The following is an 18,299-nucleotide window of genomic DNA, read 5'->3' on the forward strand; positions in this document are numbered from 1 at the left end:
TCATCATGATATGTATCTGAAAATAGACTAGGTCCGAGTTATGGGCCTGGAACCATTCTGGTCTGTAAAATACTCCCATGGCCTATAACTCGGACCCAGTCCATTTTGAGATGCATGTTGTGATGTTTTTTAGAATCAGTGTAAAAATACCTTTCCAACGGTATATGATATGCCATGTTTTGGAGATAAAAATATTTTTTGTATGGCCGGGAGCCGTTCTGGTCTGTAAATTACTCCTATGGCTTATTTCACGGACCCAGTCCATTTGAGATACATATCATGATGATTTTTAGAATCAGTATGAAAAAACCTTTCCAACGGTATATGATTTGACATGTTTTGGAACAAAAGTAAAAAAGATTTTTCGGCATGCAGACTGGTCTGTAAATTACTTCCGTAGCTCATAACTCGGACCCAGTCTATTTTCAGATATATGTTATGATGTTTTTTAGAATCAGTGTGAGAAAACCTTTCCAACGATATATCATATGACATGCTTTGAAGATAAAAATCTTTTTTCTTGCCTGGGAGGTATTCTGGTCTGTAAAATACGCAAACAGGTGTTCCGGAAGTGGGTCAGAGGCTTAAAATGTTTCTTACCCCCTAAGGTACCACTGTACCAAATTTCATGCTTTCTAGTCAAAAACGCACAATTGATGCACACTTTCCCTGGACTACCTGGGGGCTAAAATTACCAAAATATTTGGGGGGACCTAGATTGTTGGGGGGAGCCTAGATGATCTGACTGAGACTCTGGGGGCTGTTCAGCTTAATTCAAAAGATATCTTATCTTACTATTAAATCAAATATAAAAAGCAAAAGACTTGTAAACATAAATATTAAAACAAGTAAAATTTAGTTTTCATTTATCAGTACTGTAGTCGCATATATATTTTTTTGACTTCTCTCTACGGGGGCGGGAGAACAATGTTTTTGTTTTTGTTTATCTTGGGACCTGAAGTGTTAGGGGACCTAGCACAAGGCAATTTTTTGGGGGGAGCTAAATTGTTGGGGGGACCTTACTTTGTTGGGGGGAGCTAGAAACCTGGCTGAAGCTATGAACTATTTAAAAGTCGCCGGAACAACCTATTTTCGCCGGAAAGACAGTATTTCTTGAATTTATTAATTATTAATTTTTGCAAAATGACAATACCTAAAATATGACATTTTTTCCGGCTGAAAATGTCGGAAATATGCCAGAAAAACTGGTTTTTTGAAATTTTCTTTGCATTTTGATTTTTTGCAGAAAGATGCGTATTCGCAATGCTCAAAACTTGGTCGAGCTCGATTTTTTGTGAAGATTTTTTTTCCGGCTGACTATCGTTGTTCAAGTCCTAGCCTGGCATGAATTCTTTAGTCAACACAAATTGGATATGACTTATTTATATATCTAATGTCATCTCTGTTCTATCTTTTCAAGCTCCTCGTTGCATTTTCTTACTCTTTGGTAATTTTTCTATTTTTATCTGATTCTCCTTGTTAGGTAGGTCAATTTAGCATATGGCTTGTTTTTGTTTGTTTTAGATAATCAAAAGTGCTATATTTGAATGTATTTTTGGTTGAAAAATTCGCGATTTCTTTTATTAAAAATTTGGAGATTTGATGTTTCACAGAAAAGTGTTACCAAGGGGTATTTCGGGTCCCATATCTTCTGAAGGACTTTTCCGTTTGCCTTGAAATTTTACAACCTTCTCAACCTAGGGTTGAACTACTACTAGTGTAAAAATGAACGTTGTAGCATAAGTAGATAAAAAGCTAAATTTTTGCAATCGCAAATTTAACCGCTAAAAATCGCGAATTTTTCAACCAAAGATACATTCAAATATAGCGCTTTTGGTCCTCTAAAACAAGCAACAACAAAAATTTCGCAATTATACTGTATCGGACTATCAAAAGTTACAGGCATTCTTGTTTCTACTGTCAATTATACCTGGTTACACTTTAGTTTTGATTCTCATTGAAAAATCATAATGGTTTTTATGTTATTAGATGCTCTTTTAGAGCTTTAGAGCTACACTGTCTGTTTATTTTATACATTATGCAAAAGAATTTTTATTGTTCTAAAGGAAGACCTCCGAAAAATACGGGTCAATTCCTTGAAGGGATTTTGTCATGGAAGATAAAACTTAATTCAGACTATCATGAAAAGTATTTGAAAAGTTTTTAAGTTAAATTTGTCAATGATGAGCTAAATGTAAGGTCACTTTAGCTAAACTCCACCGCAGAGACATCAGAGATATGTGTACAAATGTCTCAGACACAGAATCTTGCCTAACCGTAACAAATCGAACTTTGCGTTATCTTTTCAGTCAGCAAAGAAGAGTTTGGTACAGGCTAGGGTCAGAGCAGGGCCCAGTGGTTTTAAGTTCCGATCAAATTGGCCAAATTTTATTCTTGCTCTGACCCAGAATTAGGATTCACTGCACTGATGTGGGAAATTAGAATGAAAAAGCTTTTTGAATGTTTTCTGAAAAAATTTTAAAAGTCCATCCTCCAAATTCAATATTATATATTATTTTGGAAAAGACAGGGTTGTTTGGGCCTGTAGAACAATAAATCAATTTGCTCTCGCCTTAGATTAAATCGAAAGTGCAGCATTGGGTACCAATATATGCGTTTGTTGTCAATCTTCTCAACAGCTACGATCGCAAACTCGGGGGTAGTAGTATCAAATGGATTAAAAAGGTTAAGTTCAGTGTACCTAACAAAGTTAAGGTTGTAAGCAGTTGATCAATTCGCTTTAAAATTTTAACAGGAAATCAGAATATTACATTGGAAAAGCAATCGGCCTTTGAGTGTAGTACTGCAGCACAATGAGTATTCACAGTTATAATTGGTCATTTGCTATCTTTCAAGAAAACTTTGATTCGTTACTTTATCTTTAATAAAAACTTCTTTCAATAATGAAGTCTTGTCTATCATATAGACTTCACGCTATGTCAATTATTTTTGGATTTTGAAATTGTCTCTTTCTCCAGAGCAATAACAACATGATAATCCAGGAGATCGTCAAGTATCCAATGCAAATATACTGTAGGTAGTGGAACGAATAAGCTGCTGTTGAAAGTGCTAAAACAGCTCCTGTCCTAGATGCTGACAGACGGACGCTCTCACAGAAAGCTTGAACGCTGGATGGCGCTAAACAAGCCATTGCATTGATCAAGAGAACTTCTTCCATTAGCACCGAAATAGAGAAACAGAAAGTATACATTACCCATAACACTATACTGGTTGTGTTATCTGGACGTAATAACTTGAAGATAATATATACCATCTGGCAGAATGTTAAACAAAACATACATATCATGGCCAAGTAAACCAAGCTATCGTTACTGGGCGTCTTACGTACTAGAATGACTGAAATGATCGCAGCCATTACACCATACCCAAGATTGAGAACATTGATTTCAAAGATGCCCCATTTTTGAAACTTTACGCATGCCATTGGTTCCCACAGATCGTACACAGTCATGCAATGCATCAGGAGCATTGAAAAGAAAAGAATTAGTACAGCATCTAGGGATTTCAACAGGTGTTTCATTGTTTTGAATATACTCAAATTTTTCTTTGTCCTTCCTTTCTGTGTCTCTTCTCCATCACTGAGAGGTATATCTTCTGTTATTTTGAAAAGTAGTGGCTGTTCCGATTGTACATTGGCAGAACGCATTCGTTTCTCCTTCAAATCATATTCCTTGGAAAGGTTACTGACAGTGAATGTGGCAATCACCTGTACCAAAATGAAAACCAAAGCCAATACCAAACTTGCTCCATTTGCATACTCATTTCGAATGCCAAAAAACGAAAAATCAGCTTTAACAAATGCAAAGTTCACCACTGGTCCGAGGATAAATCCCAACGCAAATGACATCCCCATTATCGTGAAATGTGGCAAAAGTTCTTCTTCGGGGTACGATCTTGTCAGTTCTGACGTCATGATTACACGTAAGAACCCACCACCGCCGAACACAAGACGTCCGAAAAATAAACACCATGGCGACCAAGGGATTGTGTAAAAAATATTTCCAATAACAACCAAAACATTTCCAATGAAAAGCATCGTTTTCAGGTTGCGATACTGGTCGAATAAGTGTCCGAAAATAGAGAATGAAATTTGAGACATAATGTAGATGGTAGATATTGCTGTATAGAAAGCATCCACATCTTTAATTTTGAGAATATCAGTCAAGTATAAATATAATGTCATCATAGTTAGTGCGTACTCCATTCCTAACGTTAGAGATTGGAAATAGAAAAACTTGGTGGTTTGTTTCCGTTGGTTTAACCATTCTTGAAAATCAAAAATGTCTTTCTTGTCCTTTGCCAACGCCATGTCGTCATTGGATGATCGAATTCTTTCTTACAGTTTTTTTTGACCAACGAAATTGACCGTGTTTTAATTTTCCATAAAAATTGAATCAGCTGCACGAGATGTTTAATTATACTAAGTTGTTATGTGTAAACGCTTTTTCTTTTCTTGCTTTTCAATTCTTTAATTTGACGACAGTAGCCCCAGTAATGAAGCACCCGTGAAGCACAAAGTTTTTATTAAGTGAGTAAATATAACCTCTTATGCTACTGGTATATATATGTTCTCGTAATGATCTGCAACTAGTCAACCATTTAGAGTTTCAATTATAAATCAATCACAACAAAATAATTGTCCACATTACTTTCCCAGGTCATGCATATTACTTCTCCTATTGTCAGAAATTCAATCAACCACAATCCTTTTCGTCACAATTCAAAAGTCATGAAGACTGTTACTTTTTTTTGTAATTGAATGTAATTTGCCTGCAAGTGTAATTAACGGTTTTTTTATAAGGATGTTGTTTTTCCAATTCATAATGAATATTTATAACTTTTTGGGAAATATGATCCTGAAATATTCTTACGGCCTCTTAGATTTGGATACAAACCTAGCAAGTATCTAGCCTGTAATGCATACCTCAGGCAAAGATTTAGCATTTTTGTGGAACCTTTTAGCATTTATGGGGAATAAATGGCAATTTGATGGTAAAATGTTCTATAAAACTGGCATTCTTAGGTTCAGTTGCCAAATTCCATGATGGTGACATTCTTAATTTTTTGGCCACTTTTATCATAAATATTCTTATAAAGTATTATTCTTATAAAAAAAACGTGTATTTTTAGATTCGCCGCGTTATACTTGAGAATGTCAACTCATCTTTCCAGCAGGGTCGATTTTTAGCAATTTTTGTCAGTTTATCAAATTTGAGCCTTGTGATTCTTAGATAAAATATGAAATTGTTCATTATAGGACTGTACTAAATTGAGCAAATGCGGTAAAACAATAAAATACTGTAGATACTTTATTCATGAAAAACTTTATTCAAGGTACATTTTCCTTTCGTTGGCAGGTATGGGAGCAACCGTTGCGGCTCTTGTTCTCGGTATCGTTAACTTCAAACGTGGTAACCAACGGCAACAACAAGTGATGATGAGAGCACGTGTTTTAGCACAAGGTGGAACAGTCGTTGCACTAGTTACTGGTCTCTATTTCGCCGCCATGCGTGACAAGAAAGAGAGAGCAAACAGATGATGTTGGTGTCAGGTTTTGCTTTGGTTTGATTTTTTAGTAGTTGGTTTGATTATTAAAATTGAGGCTCCTATCATACTACATACGCTTCCCTTCAAAGCATTACAAATGAACGCGGACATTAATTCGAGTTTGATTTTTTTTCAAACTTTTTAAACTCTTAGAAGAGTTTTTGAATTGTGTGTATAGTACCTACAATTAAATTATGTTATAGTATAGTGTAAAAGTGTATTATATTATAATACAGGAAAAATGATTCTGCAGTCAGGTATTTCAAAGTTTATGGCATCATGTTTGGAACTCACGTTCGGGATTCTTTTAATTTACTAGATTTCAATTCCAATGGTTGATATCCAGAAGAAAGTTTTTAAGATAAAAAGCCCAATCCTTTCGAATTTCTACTTGAGTCCAATAGGCCTTTTCATAAATTAATTTGAGTGAAACGGCTGCCTCGTTTTTTTAAACTTCTTAAGAATTCCTCTGGGAATTAACTATCATAGCAATATTTTGAAACGAGGTAAGCGTTTCTCGTGACGTAATTTATGAAAAAGTGTACAAGTACAAGTGTATATTTAAAAAGTGTATATCAGCATAATTCATCAAAGGGTAATTATTTTTTCATTTCATTTCTCACAATTTGTTTCTCCCAGACCTCCTGTGATGCAGCTCATTATCAAAATTAACTTCCTGTTCAACACAGCCACCTATACATCTTTAGAAGTAGCTAACCTTGTAATACGTCTGACGTAGTGTGACATCACTTTTAGACGTCCCTTTTCTTCCCACGCAAACATACAAAAATTATTGTAGTCTGATTACAGTTTTATTATACTTTACAGTCTAACTCTTAATCTCGATAGATAAAACAGTATAAGTAATGAAACCTTTTATGGTTTAAAACTAAATTCGATGTAAGCGTGTCGTCATCACTAAACCTTGGATTGACCTTTGTCGTAGCAACACCGAAACATCTCCGACGGAGTGCTTTTCAAAGCTTCTCCCCACTGTTGATAACAGAAATCGAATTTTTTTCTCATTCATTGAGAAACCATACCTTTTGTGTATGTCCCATAATATGAAGTTATATTCAAAGAGGGATTACCATAAACAAAATAAAGGCATTAGTTTTGATGCCACTACAATACCATGATCAACACAGCATGAGGTGGATACTCTCAGGGTGTTTATACTTTCTCATAAACACAACATTTCATTATTTATCATTTATTCGGATCTTTGTCTGATTGTTCTTTTTTGTTATGCGAAGGAGGGAGTCCACTCACCCTTAGATATCGATTGGCTAACACATCATTAACGAGTCATTTTGTATCACGTCTCTTGTACACTCTCTTTTGGTTGACGATTCAAAGGTTTTATCGAGTGTGTCATCACACTAAACCTTTTCATAAAGCAGTATATATAGTACACTGATCAAGAAAGGATAGACAAATTACTTTGATTTTCATTGCCTCAAAGTCTACAACGAATCATCGGAGAGAAAGCTTTGAGATTTAATATTCTATTCAAACAACATTATGGCGAATCGACCAAAAGGATACGGATTAAGTGCACAAATACAAAGACAGCGCGCAGCCCGTTACGATTTAGATGACGAACAAGATGCGCTGGCTTGGATGGAAGCGGTTATTGACGAGGGTGAAGTCTTTATAAACGTGGAAGGAATGAAAGAAACTACTGAAGCTTTGAGAGATGGAGTTTACTTATGTAAATTAATGGCTGCACTGAACCCTAAACTTATCAAACGCATCAATAAACCAAACACGCCTTTTCGGTGCATGGAAAATATCGGAAATTTCTTAAACGCTTGCCGAGAATACGGACTCATTTCTGAAGATTTGTTCATGACAAGTGACTTGTATGATGGCATCAATATTACAGCTGTTATTAATACCATTCATGCTTTGGGGCGTAAAGCACAAGACTGGGATTATGACGGACCTATACTTGGACCCAGAGAGTCGACCCGAAATCCACGTGAGTTTACTGCGGACCAAATAAAAGAAGGGAAAAGTTTGATCGGCTTACAAATGGGCTCCAATAAAGGGGCCACTCAAGCCGGACTTAATTTTGGGAAAACAAGGTCCATTTTGGACTGAAAATATATAGAGAGATTTCCAGTTTTGTAAATTGTTTGGATTTTAAATGTAAAGTTTGTGTTCACTTTCGCTTCACTTTTAGTCCCAAGAATTATTTTTAGTCTTTTGTTTTTTAAAAGTTATACAAGTTTTGATAATAATGATGATATTTATGTATTTTTTTTCTATTTTTATGGTTACTATTGTATTGTTACTAAAATAATAAAAAAAGGATACAATTTTTTAAAGCAGTGTGAACGGTGTTTGTAGCTTGGTTGGTATCTTCTTGCTAGGCGCCTAAGCAGCATGAATGTTTAGGGGAAAGCTTACTTATGAGAAAAATTAAAAAATCTTTCAGTTTACACTTTGAAAGTATTACCGCCAAAAGATAAGAATTACGATATATATTTTTAAGTTTTATCACAGTATTCGGATATAAAGATGTGGCTATGTCTTAAATTACAAAAGAAACACGGTATTTTAATTTGTTAACCAATTACTGTAAACCACTATAGCTATGTTGAGCATCTGATAAATGTTTCTGCTCCCATTTTTATCACATTCTTGTACACGTTTTTTTATAAGAACAGCCAAAGTTTAACTTTTTGAGCTTTAAGCCTAAAATGTTCTTAACATGCTCTTATTTTGACCATTTTGTGAGCATTTTTGACCATTTTCCTGAGAAATAAGGAGTTTTTGAGTCCACAAAGCCGTAAAATGTTCTTACTTGTTCTTAACATTTATGCCATCGAAGCCTTTTGTTCTTATATACTTTGTTCTTATAAGAAAGAACGTGTATCAGGTCGTTGTCTTTTACCAGAAGTTTGAGCACTCTGTCTCACAAAGTAATCATTAGAAGGAATCTCTTTTAAAATATTTTCACCATTTTACATGATGGGTCAAATTTTTTTCAAACTTTCGCCATTCATTTTTTTCAACACAGGAAAACTTCTGAAAACCTATTTTTAAATGTTTGTAATGAATCTACTTTGTCTCTCGATGACTGACTCGTCGAGCTATCTTACTTAATCACATTAAAATGCCCAATCCTTTAACAAATGATAATTGCTATCTTTACTGCTGCAGTAAAGACAAATGATGTTAATATTCATTAGATAAAATCTTTTTCTCCACTCTTAATATAAATGAATTAGGATGTAAAGGTTAGAGCATATTTTGGTTAGACGTGGGATTAGTAAGAGTCTTACTATACTATTTAAGAAGATTATGGCTTTACCCGTTATGTCTGATCTACTACCACCCTCCAACCAACTTTTCTTCCTCAAGGATTATGAAACCACTCCATCTGCGTCAAATTATATTCTAATCAGATGATGATTGTTACTCCATCTAGGGAAACTACAAAGTACCTACGTAAAATTAACTTTGGCGGGAACTTAATTTGGAATTAATTTAATTAACTTCATTTTTAAATCCGCAAAATTTTCTTTCCGTCCAAATTTCTTACCTTAAAGTACTACTAACTAGTCTTCAAATACGACCATTTAGAAAAAGATTCACAGCTTAATACCTAAACTTCGCCAAACTTAAATATATGGGGAAGAAGAGCCTCAACAATCTCGACTGTGATTTATCCTGTATTTATTCTTTATTTATTTTAAGGATAGTAACAGAAAGTAAAATAATATAAAAACAAATGATGACATCGATTGCGGTGAGAAAGCAGTTCAAGTTTCCAGTCTATTTCACAACCGATGTATTTCACAAAGTTTTACCATTCCACATGGCTAAAGGTACTGTGGATATATAATTGTTTGTATGATATTTACATTGAGGAGTTTTTGCATCATTACATTCTCCTTCTCAAAGCCGACGACATAGATATTTAGATATATAGATAGTTGTTACATTAACCGATGTTAATCATGAAAGAAAGCTATGTAAGTAAAGACAAAGGAAGCTATACACCTTTTCGACCGTAGCCGCGCCAATTGCCGTGCGGGCAATTTTTATCTGTTTCACCACCCTAAAACCGCCCCAGTCTTTTTTCCGCACCTAAAGACAATAGAAAAAGTGTAAAAAGGGTTGGATCGAGTTTAGGGTGGTGAATTAAATAATAAAGTAGCACGCGCCTGACCAGGCGGCTACGGTTGAAAAAGTGTATTGGGGCATAACGTGGAGCACATTCACTTTCACTGGGGAGTAGGCTACCTTTAGTTATTATTTATAATTTACTTTTTTCTTGGTTGCCAGGGATGCAAGTGATGAGGGGAATGGTGAACAATTGTGATTGCGTCATCGAAGTTCGTGATGCTCGTGTAAGTAAATTACTGTAGCGAGTTTATGTATCTGTGTTATCCCATTTGTCTATATCCTGATTAACTGAGGATGACGGTAAATCAGCACTTTTACCGTCCTCCATTTTTTGGGTCAAAACTGCGGGTTATTCCAAATCGCTACAGATACGTCTTCAAAATCCGTCTTCAAAAATGCAAATATAAAAACCCGCCGCTTGTGTTTTACCAACACAGTATATTAAGATCATCATATGGTGCTAATTTAGCATTAGAATTAAATGCGTTAATATATTATTAATATGTTCGTTGTTAAGTCGCTGAAAGTGCTCCGTTTGGTGTAAAAGTATTTGAGATTTCGAAGAGTTCTCCGGCGAAGCCTATTTTCCGAACACCATTTTAGTAGCAGTCTGTTTTAGCGAGGAAAATTTAGCTTCCTTGTATTGCCCCTAGAAGGATCTCAGATTCCTCATCTGCAAGCAGGTAAAAAAGCGTAGAGGGTGTTTGAAAATACTCAACAGCCTGTAGTAATGTCAAAATCTTAATCTTCGAAAAACACCAGCAAATTCAAACGATTTCTATTTCTACATTCCCATTCATCAGTTTATAGGATTATACATGCATTTTTTCTTTCGTGTTTAGGTTCCATTATCCAGCTGCAACAAACAGTTCGAATATCTTTATGCGCACAAACCTCGAATTCTACTCATTAATAAAATCGATCTGGCTAATGAAAGTCTCACAAAGGTTAATAAATATCATTTTAGAATGTCTGACAAGGGTTTTCGTCGTCGGTGCATGGGATTTTTAGGATCGCCTGTCAAGTGTGAAAGTTATTGGGGGTGATTGAAGAATTTTCCCTACGTAGGACCCGAGTATCAGGGGCCCAGAGGGAAACCTACAACATGGAGCTAAGTGTAATCAAAAATGACTTTAAAACTTTAAATTTGAGCTGGGATGAGGCTATGAATCTTGCTAGAGAGAAGAAAGAATGGAAACCATCATCAATCGCCTATAACTGGCCTCTACCCTCTCCCCTACCTCCCTCTCCCCTCTTCTGTCCCACTGTCCCACAGTTACAAACGAAATGATCACAGTATTCCTTTCTCTATGTCATCAGTAGGATTTTATTTTTTGAACCTACTGGAGGTCCTATAAATTAACCTGTTTTCGTTCGTCTGTTACCAACTTTTCTCAGGATTGAATCAGAATTTTTTGATTTTTGGTACAAAGGTGCAAAATAGTGGTGGCCAAAATGCGACGGAGCCCGATTTTCGGAAAAAAAACTTTTAGTAAATTTCAGCCAAAAAATGGCTAAAAATAGGGTTTTTGGACTTGTTTTGTTTTATTTTTTTTCCTCAAGTACATGATTTTGCGAAATAATACCGGTGTAGCGGATTATTTTAACTCCCCGCAAATGTTGACCCCCCCAGTTAATATAAACTAGGAAATAATGACTCCCCTAGAGTAGAAATTTCCTAGGAAATATTGACTCCCTTAGTAAATAATGACTCCCCTTAAAAAAGCTGAGGAAGTCAAGATAAACTAGTTTATCATGACCCTCCCCCCCCCCCCAAAGTAGTCATTGTTTGTTCACACTACTTTATTATATATATCCATACATAAGGGCCCTTTAGCATTCGTATTTGAATGTCTTTGCAAGATATTCTTCCTTCGCCTTTCTAATAGATCTTCCAGGTATCATTTTAAGGTCCTTAAAGAAAAACTTTTGTACGTTCCTTTGTTTTATAGCCGTGTGATCTGTTTGTTACAGTTTTTACCAAAGTTGTCTTTTTATTTATACAGTACGTCCAGGAGAAATTAGTCCTCTGTTTTAAAAGTGCCATAGCCTTCGATAGAAAAATTAATTTTTCATAAATTTTACCCCTCCATTCAAAAGTACAAAGACTTTGCTCAAAAAAGATTTCTAAAACTTAAAAATCAAGTTTTTAACTAATAGTTATGTTCTTAACAATTTTAACGATAAATTAACTTGAAAACCGGTTTGACAACTTTTATAAGATTTTAGTTTAAAATGATAGACAAAAGATTTAATTGATGATTAATATTTAATTGATGATTACGGAGCCACTGAACTGTAGCATTGCTTAAAACTTCGATTTTCCTTTATGTTTTGAGGCTTGTTTTGAAAAGTTATACTTTTGGAAAGCCTGAAAAATGCTCCATCTCACTGTGGAAGAATTTTCAAAATTGACCAAAAATTCGAAAAGCTATACCACTTCAAAGACGGAGGACTAATTTTTTATGGACGTACTGTATCTAACTTTCATCACATTGGGATTACTGTAAATATTTCTTCTAAAAGATCACTGTGACAAGCGCATTCTCTCGTTGATTTCTACTGTCCCCTGTTTTTCAGATTTTAAACCTCTTGAGAATTGCTTTAAGATGCTAAATTTTGCTAATTCGTTACTTTTCTCGTTCAAGGCTATGAAATAAGAATTTTTCGCAGAGCTGATTTTCGTCGTTGACACCCACCTTTTGCCGAAATTCTTTCATTTTTCAAGGGACTTTAAGAATTTTCAAAATGTATGGTATTCCGCTGAACAGATTTTTCACGTAATTGTCGGTAGACACGAAGTTTAAACGTTTATTCCTCATTCGGTTTCTCGCCAGTATTTTGTAACATGATCTTACAAAGAGGGAAGTATACAGTATACAAACTTTGAGCCAAATCTAAAAATTCTTGAAGGAAATGCTTCCCTCAGATGGAGTATTTCTCTTACGGGGGTCTGTAGAGTTAGCCCTGGATAGCCAAATGAATTTTTAAATAATTTTGTCATAGATGATAGAGGGGAGTCATTTTAAACCAAAGGGGGTCAAGATTTCCTAGGAAATAGCAACTCTAGGGAGTCTTCATTTACTAGTTTATTATGACCGGGGAGTCATTATTTAGGGGAGTTAATTTTTTTTGTCACACCGGTAATGTAATCGTTTTTTACGTTACGGGAAAACCAAATGAAATGAATTGGATGGACCTCATACTGTACTTTCATTTGTTTTCTAACGTTAGTGGTCGGGGGGGGGGCACCTTAAGGTAAGTGACTCACCGCAGGTGCGCCTTCTAGGGTACGGTATCAGGCTTCAAGTGCGTCAGGAGGTCAAAACCAAAATCCACAGAATCGAGTTCGACACTAATAAACTGTAACTTTTCTTTTACTGATGTTTCTTTTCAGGAAGTTTGTGAGCAAAATTTGTCTCAAGAAAACATAGTCCAAACGTTTTACACCAATTGCAAAACGAAAGAAAAAGAAATCTTCACAGAGGTTTTTAAGTTGTCATTTTATGATTCCAGTCCATGAAAAATCGAAATGTAATAACCGCATTCTTTTTCGCCGTTCAACATATGAGTTCAGTCCATTTAATAAGTGGGTCTTTCTCTATTTGTCTTCTCTACATCATGACATTGTTGATCGCAGCACAATTGGTTGCACAGTCTACTGTGGTGCCAATGTAACATTTTATTTGTAAAAATCTCAGCCCACCAGTGAACCACATTAAAGCTTATGATTCTTTGTCAATTATGTCAACGATTAATTCATTTAGGTGATGAGATCTTTGAAACAAATTCTTCGCCAAAAGAATGAACAAAAATCTATAGCCGTAAGTTCGTTACGTAAATTTTTTACGCAACAGCTTCGATATTCCGGTCACAAAATAATATTGAAAATGAATTATTCCTTTTTGGTTATTTATGACTTTTTCCGTAACCTTTAGATACAGTAGAGTGTAACACAAAGATCTACGGAAAACACAAACTTGCTTGCTTTATTGATAGTTCAAGTTATGGAAGCAAATGGTTCGTTAACTGGTGATCGAGTAATCGAATTTCTGAAATATTTTCATTTTAACTTCATTTTTCAGGGTGGAAAGCCAATGAAGGCGTTGGATGACAGTTCTTTTAAAGCACTTGTATGCGGTGTTCCAAATGTTGGCAAATCTTCGTTTATTAATGCCGCAAGACAACGTTACTTGAGAAAAGGTAAATTGAGAACAAACTTTACACGTTTTTTTTTTTAAGAAACACACTTTTAAGAAACACGAGGCTCAGAATGCCTAAAAACTAAGAAACATCTAAGAAACATGCTGAGGCTGAGAATGAGAAAATAACGTTTTTTAATACGGTTTCTTTTAAGAACCTTCCAATCCAGCCTTCCATGAGGCTGATTATGTCAAAAAGTTTGGAAACATGTAAGAAACATTTAAGGCTCAAAAGGCCGATTTCTTAAGAAACATTGAGGCTGCTTGGTAAAACTAGTTTCTTAAAAAAACAATGTGTAATCCAAGGCAATTTCAATTTGTGCTACCTACATTCTGAAAGGAATTCATGTAATGAATACTAATCTCTGTTGCTTTTTGAATTTCAAGGCTTACAGTTTTTGACAAATCTCTCCTTCCATAAACTTTTCATAGGTGGTAAAGCAACACCAGTTGGGCGGAAACCAGGCGTTACCAGATCTGTACTGACAAAAATTGTGGTAAGTATTTCATCTTACGATATGTCTTTATGGTTTCTGTTTTTGCTAGATAAATATTTTTTTATTCCAGGCATCAAGGACTTAAAAAGTTTCATAAATCATTCTGGATACGGCAATTTTTAGTCCAATTTTCTTTTTCAGATATCGCGAAACCCAAAGATTTCCATCCTTGACACACCAGGTATTAAACTCATTCAATGAATGAATATCATTCCTTCAGATTCATTGAACGATGTTCAATATGGCACCACAATTCATTTAGCAATTAAATCGACGCCTTTACCAGGGTTGAGAATCGCAATACTAATACGCTGCAGAGATTCTCGGACTGTTTATAAAAATACTTATACATTGAGTATTGAAAAGTTATCTAAATTTACAAACTTCATCATTTTTATAATTTTTTTCAAGGTATCATTTCGCCATACTTAAAAGACCCGATGACTGGAATCAAATTGGCTTTAACGGGTATTTGAATTATTTGTGAAAGAAACTGTGGACAATATTCTTTTTATGTATTAGATGGTGTCTATTTCTCCTTTCGACAATAAGGCACTGAATATATTGTACAAATGACTTTAAATTTTACAACACAGTGCTCAATACCGAGATTGACAGAGCGGACACTGGATATATATGACTACCTAATAATCTTACGAGGATTGTTTTTAATTCTCCTCGACTTTTTTAGGAACTTTTCCTGATCACGTAATAGGAGAAGAAGTAATAGCCGACTACCTACTTTATGCGATGAATCAGCAAAAAGTTGAAACGTAAGTTAAATATTTTTAGTGTCAAACCAACGAAATGATGTAGACGAAGCTTACAATTACATTCGTACAATCAAAATGCTCTACCATCTGAATATCTGAAAAGTTCCGAGGCCCCTAATAACCCTTTTTGTCCAGGATACTTGTAGAATTTTCGTGTGGTCATTTTGACGGCTTTATCTTGCAAATCGCTTCCCATGCAATTTTAGCTTTCATTTGTTTCATTTTTTTTTTCATGACGCATGTGTTGTAAGGGCACCGTAGGTACCGTAACTTCGTGTAATGCCGACATAGCAACTATCTGGTCTTTAAATGTTAATGAATAAAACCTTCTGAATAAGCTGTTTGAAAACAATCACTCTAACTACTCGTAACTACTTAACAGACCAGATAGTTGTTATGATAGAAGTTACGTTGGCCAGTATAATGTGCCTTTCTGTTTTGATGATCTGATATATTTATCTATCTTTTTTCAGATACCTTGAATTATGTGGCCTCGATAGCCCGACGGACGATTTCGAAAACTTGATGCAATCAATTGCTGAAAAATATGACTTTTTGAGAGGTTAGGTTAAACCCCCCAAACTTTTACAAAATTGAACATTCGCCAAATTAAATCCCCGCTAAAAATCGATTTAAATACAACAAAATTAATCAATCAGGTAGAATGGTTCTTGTTTACACGCTAGTCTTGTTTTCGAAGCAAAAGAAGTTGATTCGTAAATCTTGAATTAATTTTGGTAGTGATAAAAATATGGCGACTTTGGTGTATTTGAAAAAATTATGAACTCAAAATTTAACAAATCGCCCAAAATTAGCCACTAGGTAGAATGGCTTTCATTCGGGGGCTTTCGGAAACTTTTGATGGTAATTTTTTAGTTTGGTTCCTCTCCTTTTAGGTTCAGAGCCAGACTATCGAAAGTGTTCAATTAAATTGATCAATGCTTATCGACGAGGTCACCTCGGACCTCTTACTCTGGATTCGGTCACGTAAAAAAAGGTTTCTCCCTCGGCAGGTAGCTTAATTTAATATTATTAACAAATGTAAGAGTAATTGTATTAGGCCACGTCATCTTCAAAGGCTCTAGAAATCAAAACGTCCGAGTACCTTTTATAATCACAAAGCGTTATTCGGATTTTAATCTGAGATACTGCATTAATAATTCCATAAGTGTAATTATTTATTTGGTCATGAAAACGGAATCGTAAAAGCATAAATCTTTATAGGAATATGGAAAAATAACAGGTGCAACCATACTCCAGATGTACAAAAACACACAAAACATGCCACTACATAATTTAATCCACACAGCGCCCCATCCCGCCATAAGTTTAACAGTAAAGTTCTCCTCTTCTTCAGGGCGATACCAATTGGTGATTGACATCATAATGTATAGAGAGCCTAACGCTAGTGTAAACGCGAAGAAAGAATAATTGTATTCCACACCTTTCTCTTCATCGTTGTAAGTCATTTCAAATCGATTCTCAATTCTTTCCGTTCCCGAACTCGTCACCACTGGCCCGGTCTTTTTTCGCACTTTCCCGTATTGCGGTTGTTCAATTATACGGGTACTAAAAATGGTTAAAATGAAAAACGTGATGCATATTGTTGATATGATTTGTAAGTTTTGGATGGGATCAGCCGGGTAAAGGAAATCTTTTGTCGGGTTACAAACTTCATCTGGTTCGTTCGTTAACGTCATCCATAACGTGTATGAGGAGTACGCACAAACGACAGATGATTGGAGCATCCCGGATTTGGGCCGGGCAGCCTGTATTACGGGATGAATGGAAATGAAAGTTGCTGACAAACACATGTAAACATGGAAAGTTATGAAGAATAGATTCGATACACAATCTGATTGAGAACTGTACGATTTGTAAAAATTAACAACGATAAATATTGAAAAAGCGTACATGGTGATGGTTGGTAACCATAGCAACAGATACCAATAACGCGCCGAATCTCTATTTTCTATATCGTCGATCCAATTAATGACATTAGTATTTGTTGTATGTATTGCATCTAGAAGTAGAATGAATTGTAACACTATATATCCGAAAGCAGCGTTCAAACCAAAGAAATGCCACACTTCACCCGTGTAGTATGACCTGGGTACGAATAAATAACCAATCACGATCGATGCTAAAAGTAACATTTTAGTGAACCAGAATTTATTATGTATGATGGCGCGGTTTGATTTACTGCTTTGTACATTAATGGTGAATATTCCCAAGAGTAAGAAAAAGCAGAACGTTCCGAAGAATATCCGATACACTGGCGCTGGCCCATGAATAAATTCACAATATTTGTATCCAATTTTCGGACAAACTGTCCGAGATAAGATTCTCCAACAAAACGAAGATAGTAATATCATTGAAACAATTGTCACGACAAAAAGTGCTCCCACATAGCGCATGCGCGTGGCTATTGAGGAACGGATTTTTGGTAGTGAAAGAGCATTCCATAGTAAAGGCAGTGGCCAGGTGCAACAATAGAATAATTCGTCAATTCTTGAAATTCTTAACAGTATGTTTTCACCAGTGTTGGCCATGTCTTTAACAAGATTTGATCAACCACTAAGCTCTAAAATTACTGATTGATGAATGTCAATCAATAATATCCATCATCCATAAAATTCATTTTTGCTTTCATTGCAAGTAGCTTGTAAGACTAACAAACCGTACAACTTTTCAAGTAATAGTTTAAGATCAATAGATCGCTTTATGAAGGCTCAACACCCTTTTCAAGAACTTTTTCAGTGTTGCTGAAGTTTGCAATGTTCAGTTCTGTTAGTTTCCTAAACTCCACTGTTTCCCTCAAATCTTCATTTTCGATATTCCATAGGATTTAGTTATGCTGAAATGAGCAACAGACTTTCTTGTTTAATTGTTTCTAATTGTTTTTAATGGTTTAAACTTTTGTTGAGTATTTTTCAGTATATTTTTTATTGTTGTTTTGTTTTGTTTTGTTTTGCTTGTTTTTGTTTGAATATTGTTTTTTAGTTTGTAGTGTATGTCGTTTGTAATTACTCTCGGGTACTTAATAGCCGTCCCCCCCCCCGCTAATTAATTTTTCGATTTTTGGGAAAATGTTTCTGAAAGTTCCCTCTTTTGTCCTA

General features: G+C 35.2%; 4 protein-coding genes across 5 annotated transcripts; 2 read left to right on the forward strand and 2 right to left on the reverse strand.

The window, feature by feature from the left end:
• Positions 1-2,929: 2,929 nt before the first annotated feature.
• On the reverse strand, positions 2,930-4,330 carry LOC136818610 (uncharacterized). The gene has a single exon (XM_067074941.1). It carries the CDS (start codon positions 4,328-4,330, stop codon positions 2,930-2,932), a length of 1,401 nt encoding a protein of 466 aa, XP_066931042.1.
• Positions 4,331-5,382: 1,052 nt separating this feature from the next.
• On the forward strand, positions 5,383-7,901 carry LOC136818577 (myophilin-like). Its single transcript, XM_067074906.1, has one exon. It carries the CDS (start codon positions 7,093-7,095, stop codon positions 7,672-7,674), a length of 582 nt encoding a protein of 193 aa, XP_066931007.1. The 5' UTR covers positions 5,383-7,092; the 3' UTR covers positions 7,675-7,901.
• Positions 7,902-9,271: 1,370 nt separating this feature from the next.
• On the forward strand, positions 9,272-16,624 carry LOC136818568 (mitochondrial ribosome-associated GTPase 1-like). 2 transcript variants are annotated; one of them, XM_067074892.1, is made up of 13 exons: positions 9,272-9,407; positions 9,868-9,932; positions 10,551-10,655; positions 13,106-13,195; positions 13,476-13,532; positions 13,794-13,911; positions 14,343-14,407; positions 14,549-14,588; positions 14,819-14,875; positions 15,099-15,180; positions 15,654-15,742; positions 16,077-16,193; positions 16,538-16,624. In XM_067074892.1, exons 1-12 carry the CDS (start codon positions 9,311-9,313, stop codon positions 16,169-16,171), a joined length of 960 nt encoding a protein of 319 aa, XP_066930993.1. In that variant the 5' UTR covers positions 9,272-9,310; the 3' UTR covers positions 16,172-16,193; positions 16,538-16,624. The 2 variants fall into 2 exon arrangements, with proteins under 2 accessions (XP_066930993.1, XP_066930994.1); XM_067074893.1 differs by lacking the exon at positions 13,106-13,195.
• Positions 16,287-17,732, reverse strand: LOC136818567 (serine incorporator 1-like). The gene has a single exon (XM_067074890.1). It carries the CDS (start codon positions 17,730-17,732, stop codon positions 16,359-16,361), a length of 1,374 nt encoding a protein of 457 aa, XP_066930991.1. The 3' UTR covers positions 16,287-16,358.
• Between the last annotated feature and the right edge of the window lie 567 nt (positions 17,733-18,299).

The sequence above is a fragment of the Clytia hemisphaerica genome, unplaced genomic scaffold (genome assembly GCF_902728285.1).
Source record: "Clytia hemisphaerica strain Z4C2 unplaced genomic scaffold, Clytia hemisphaerica genome assembly, whole genome shotgun sequence".
Classification (NCBI taxonomy): Eukaryota; Metazoa; Cnidaria; class Hydrozoa; order Leptothecata; family Clytiidae; genus Clytia; species Clytia hemisphaerica.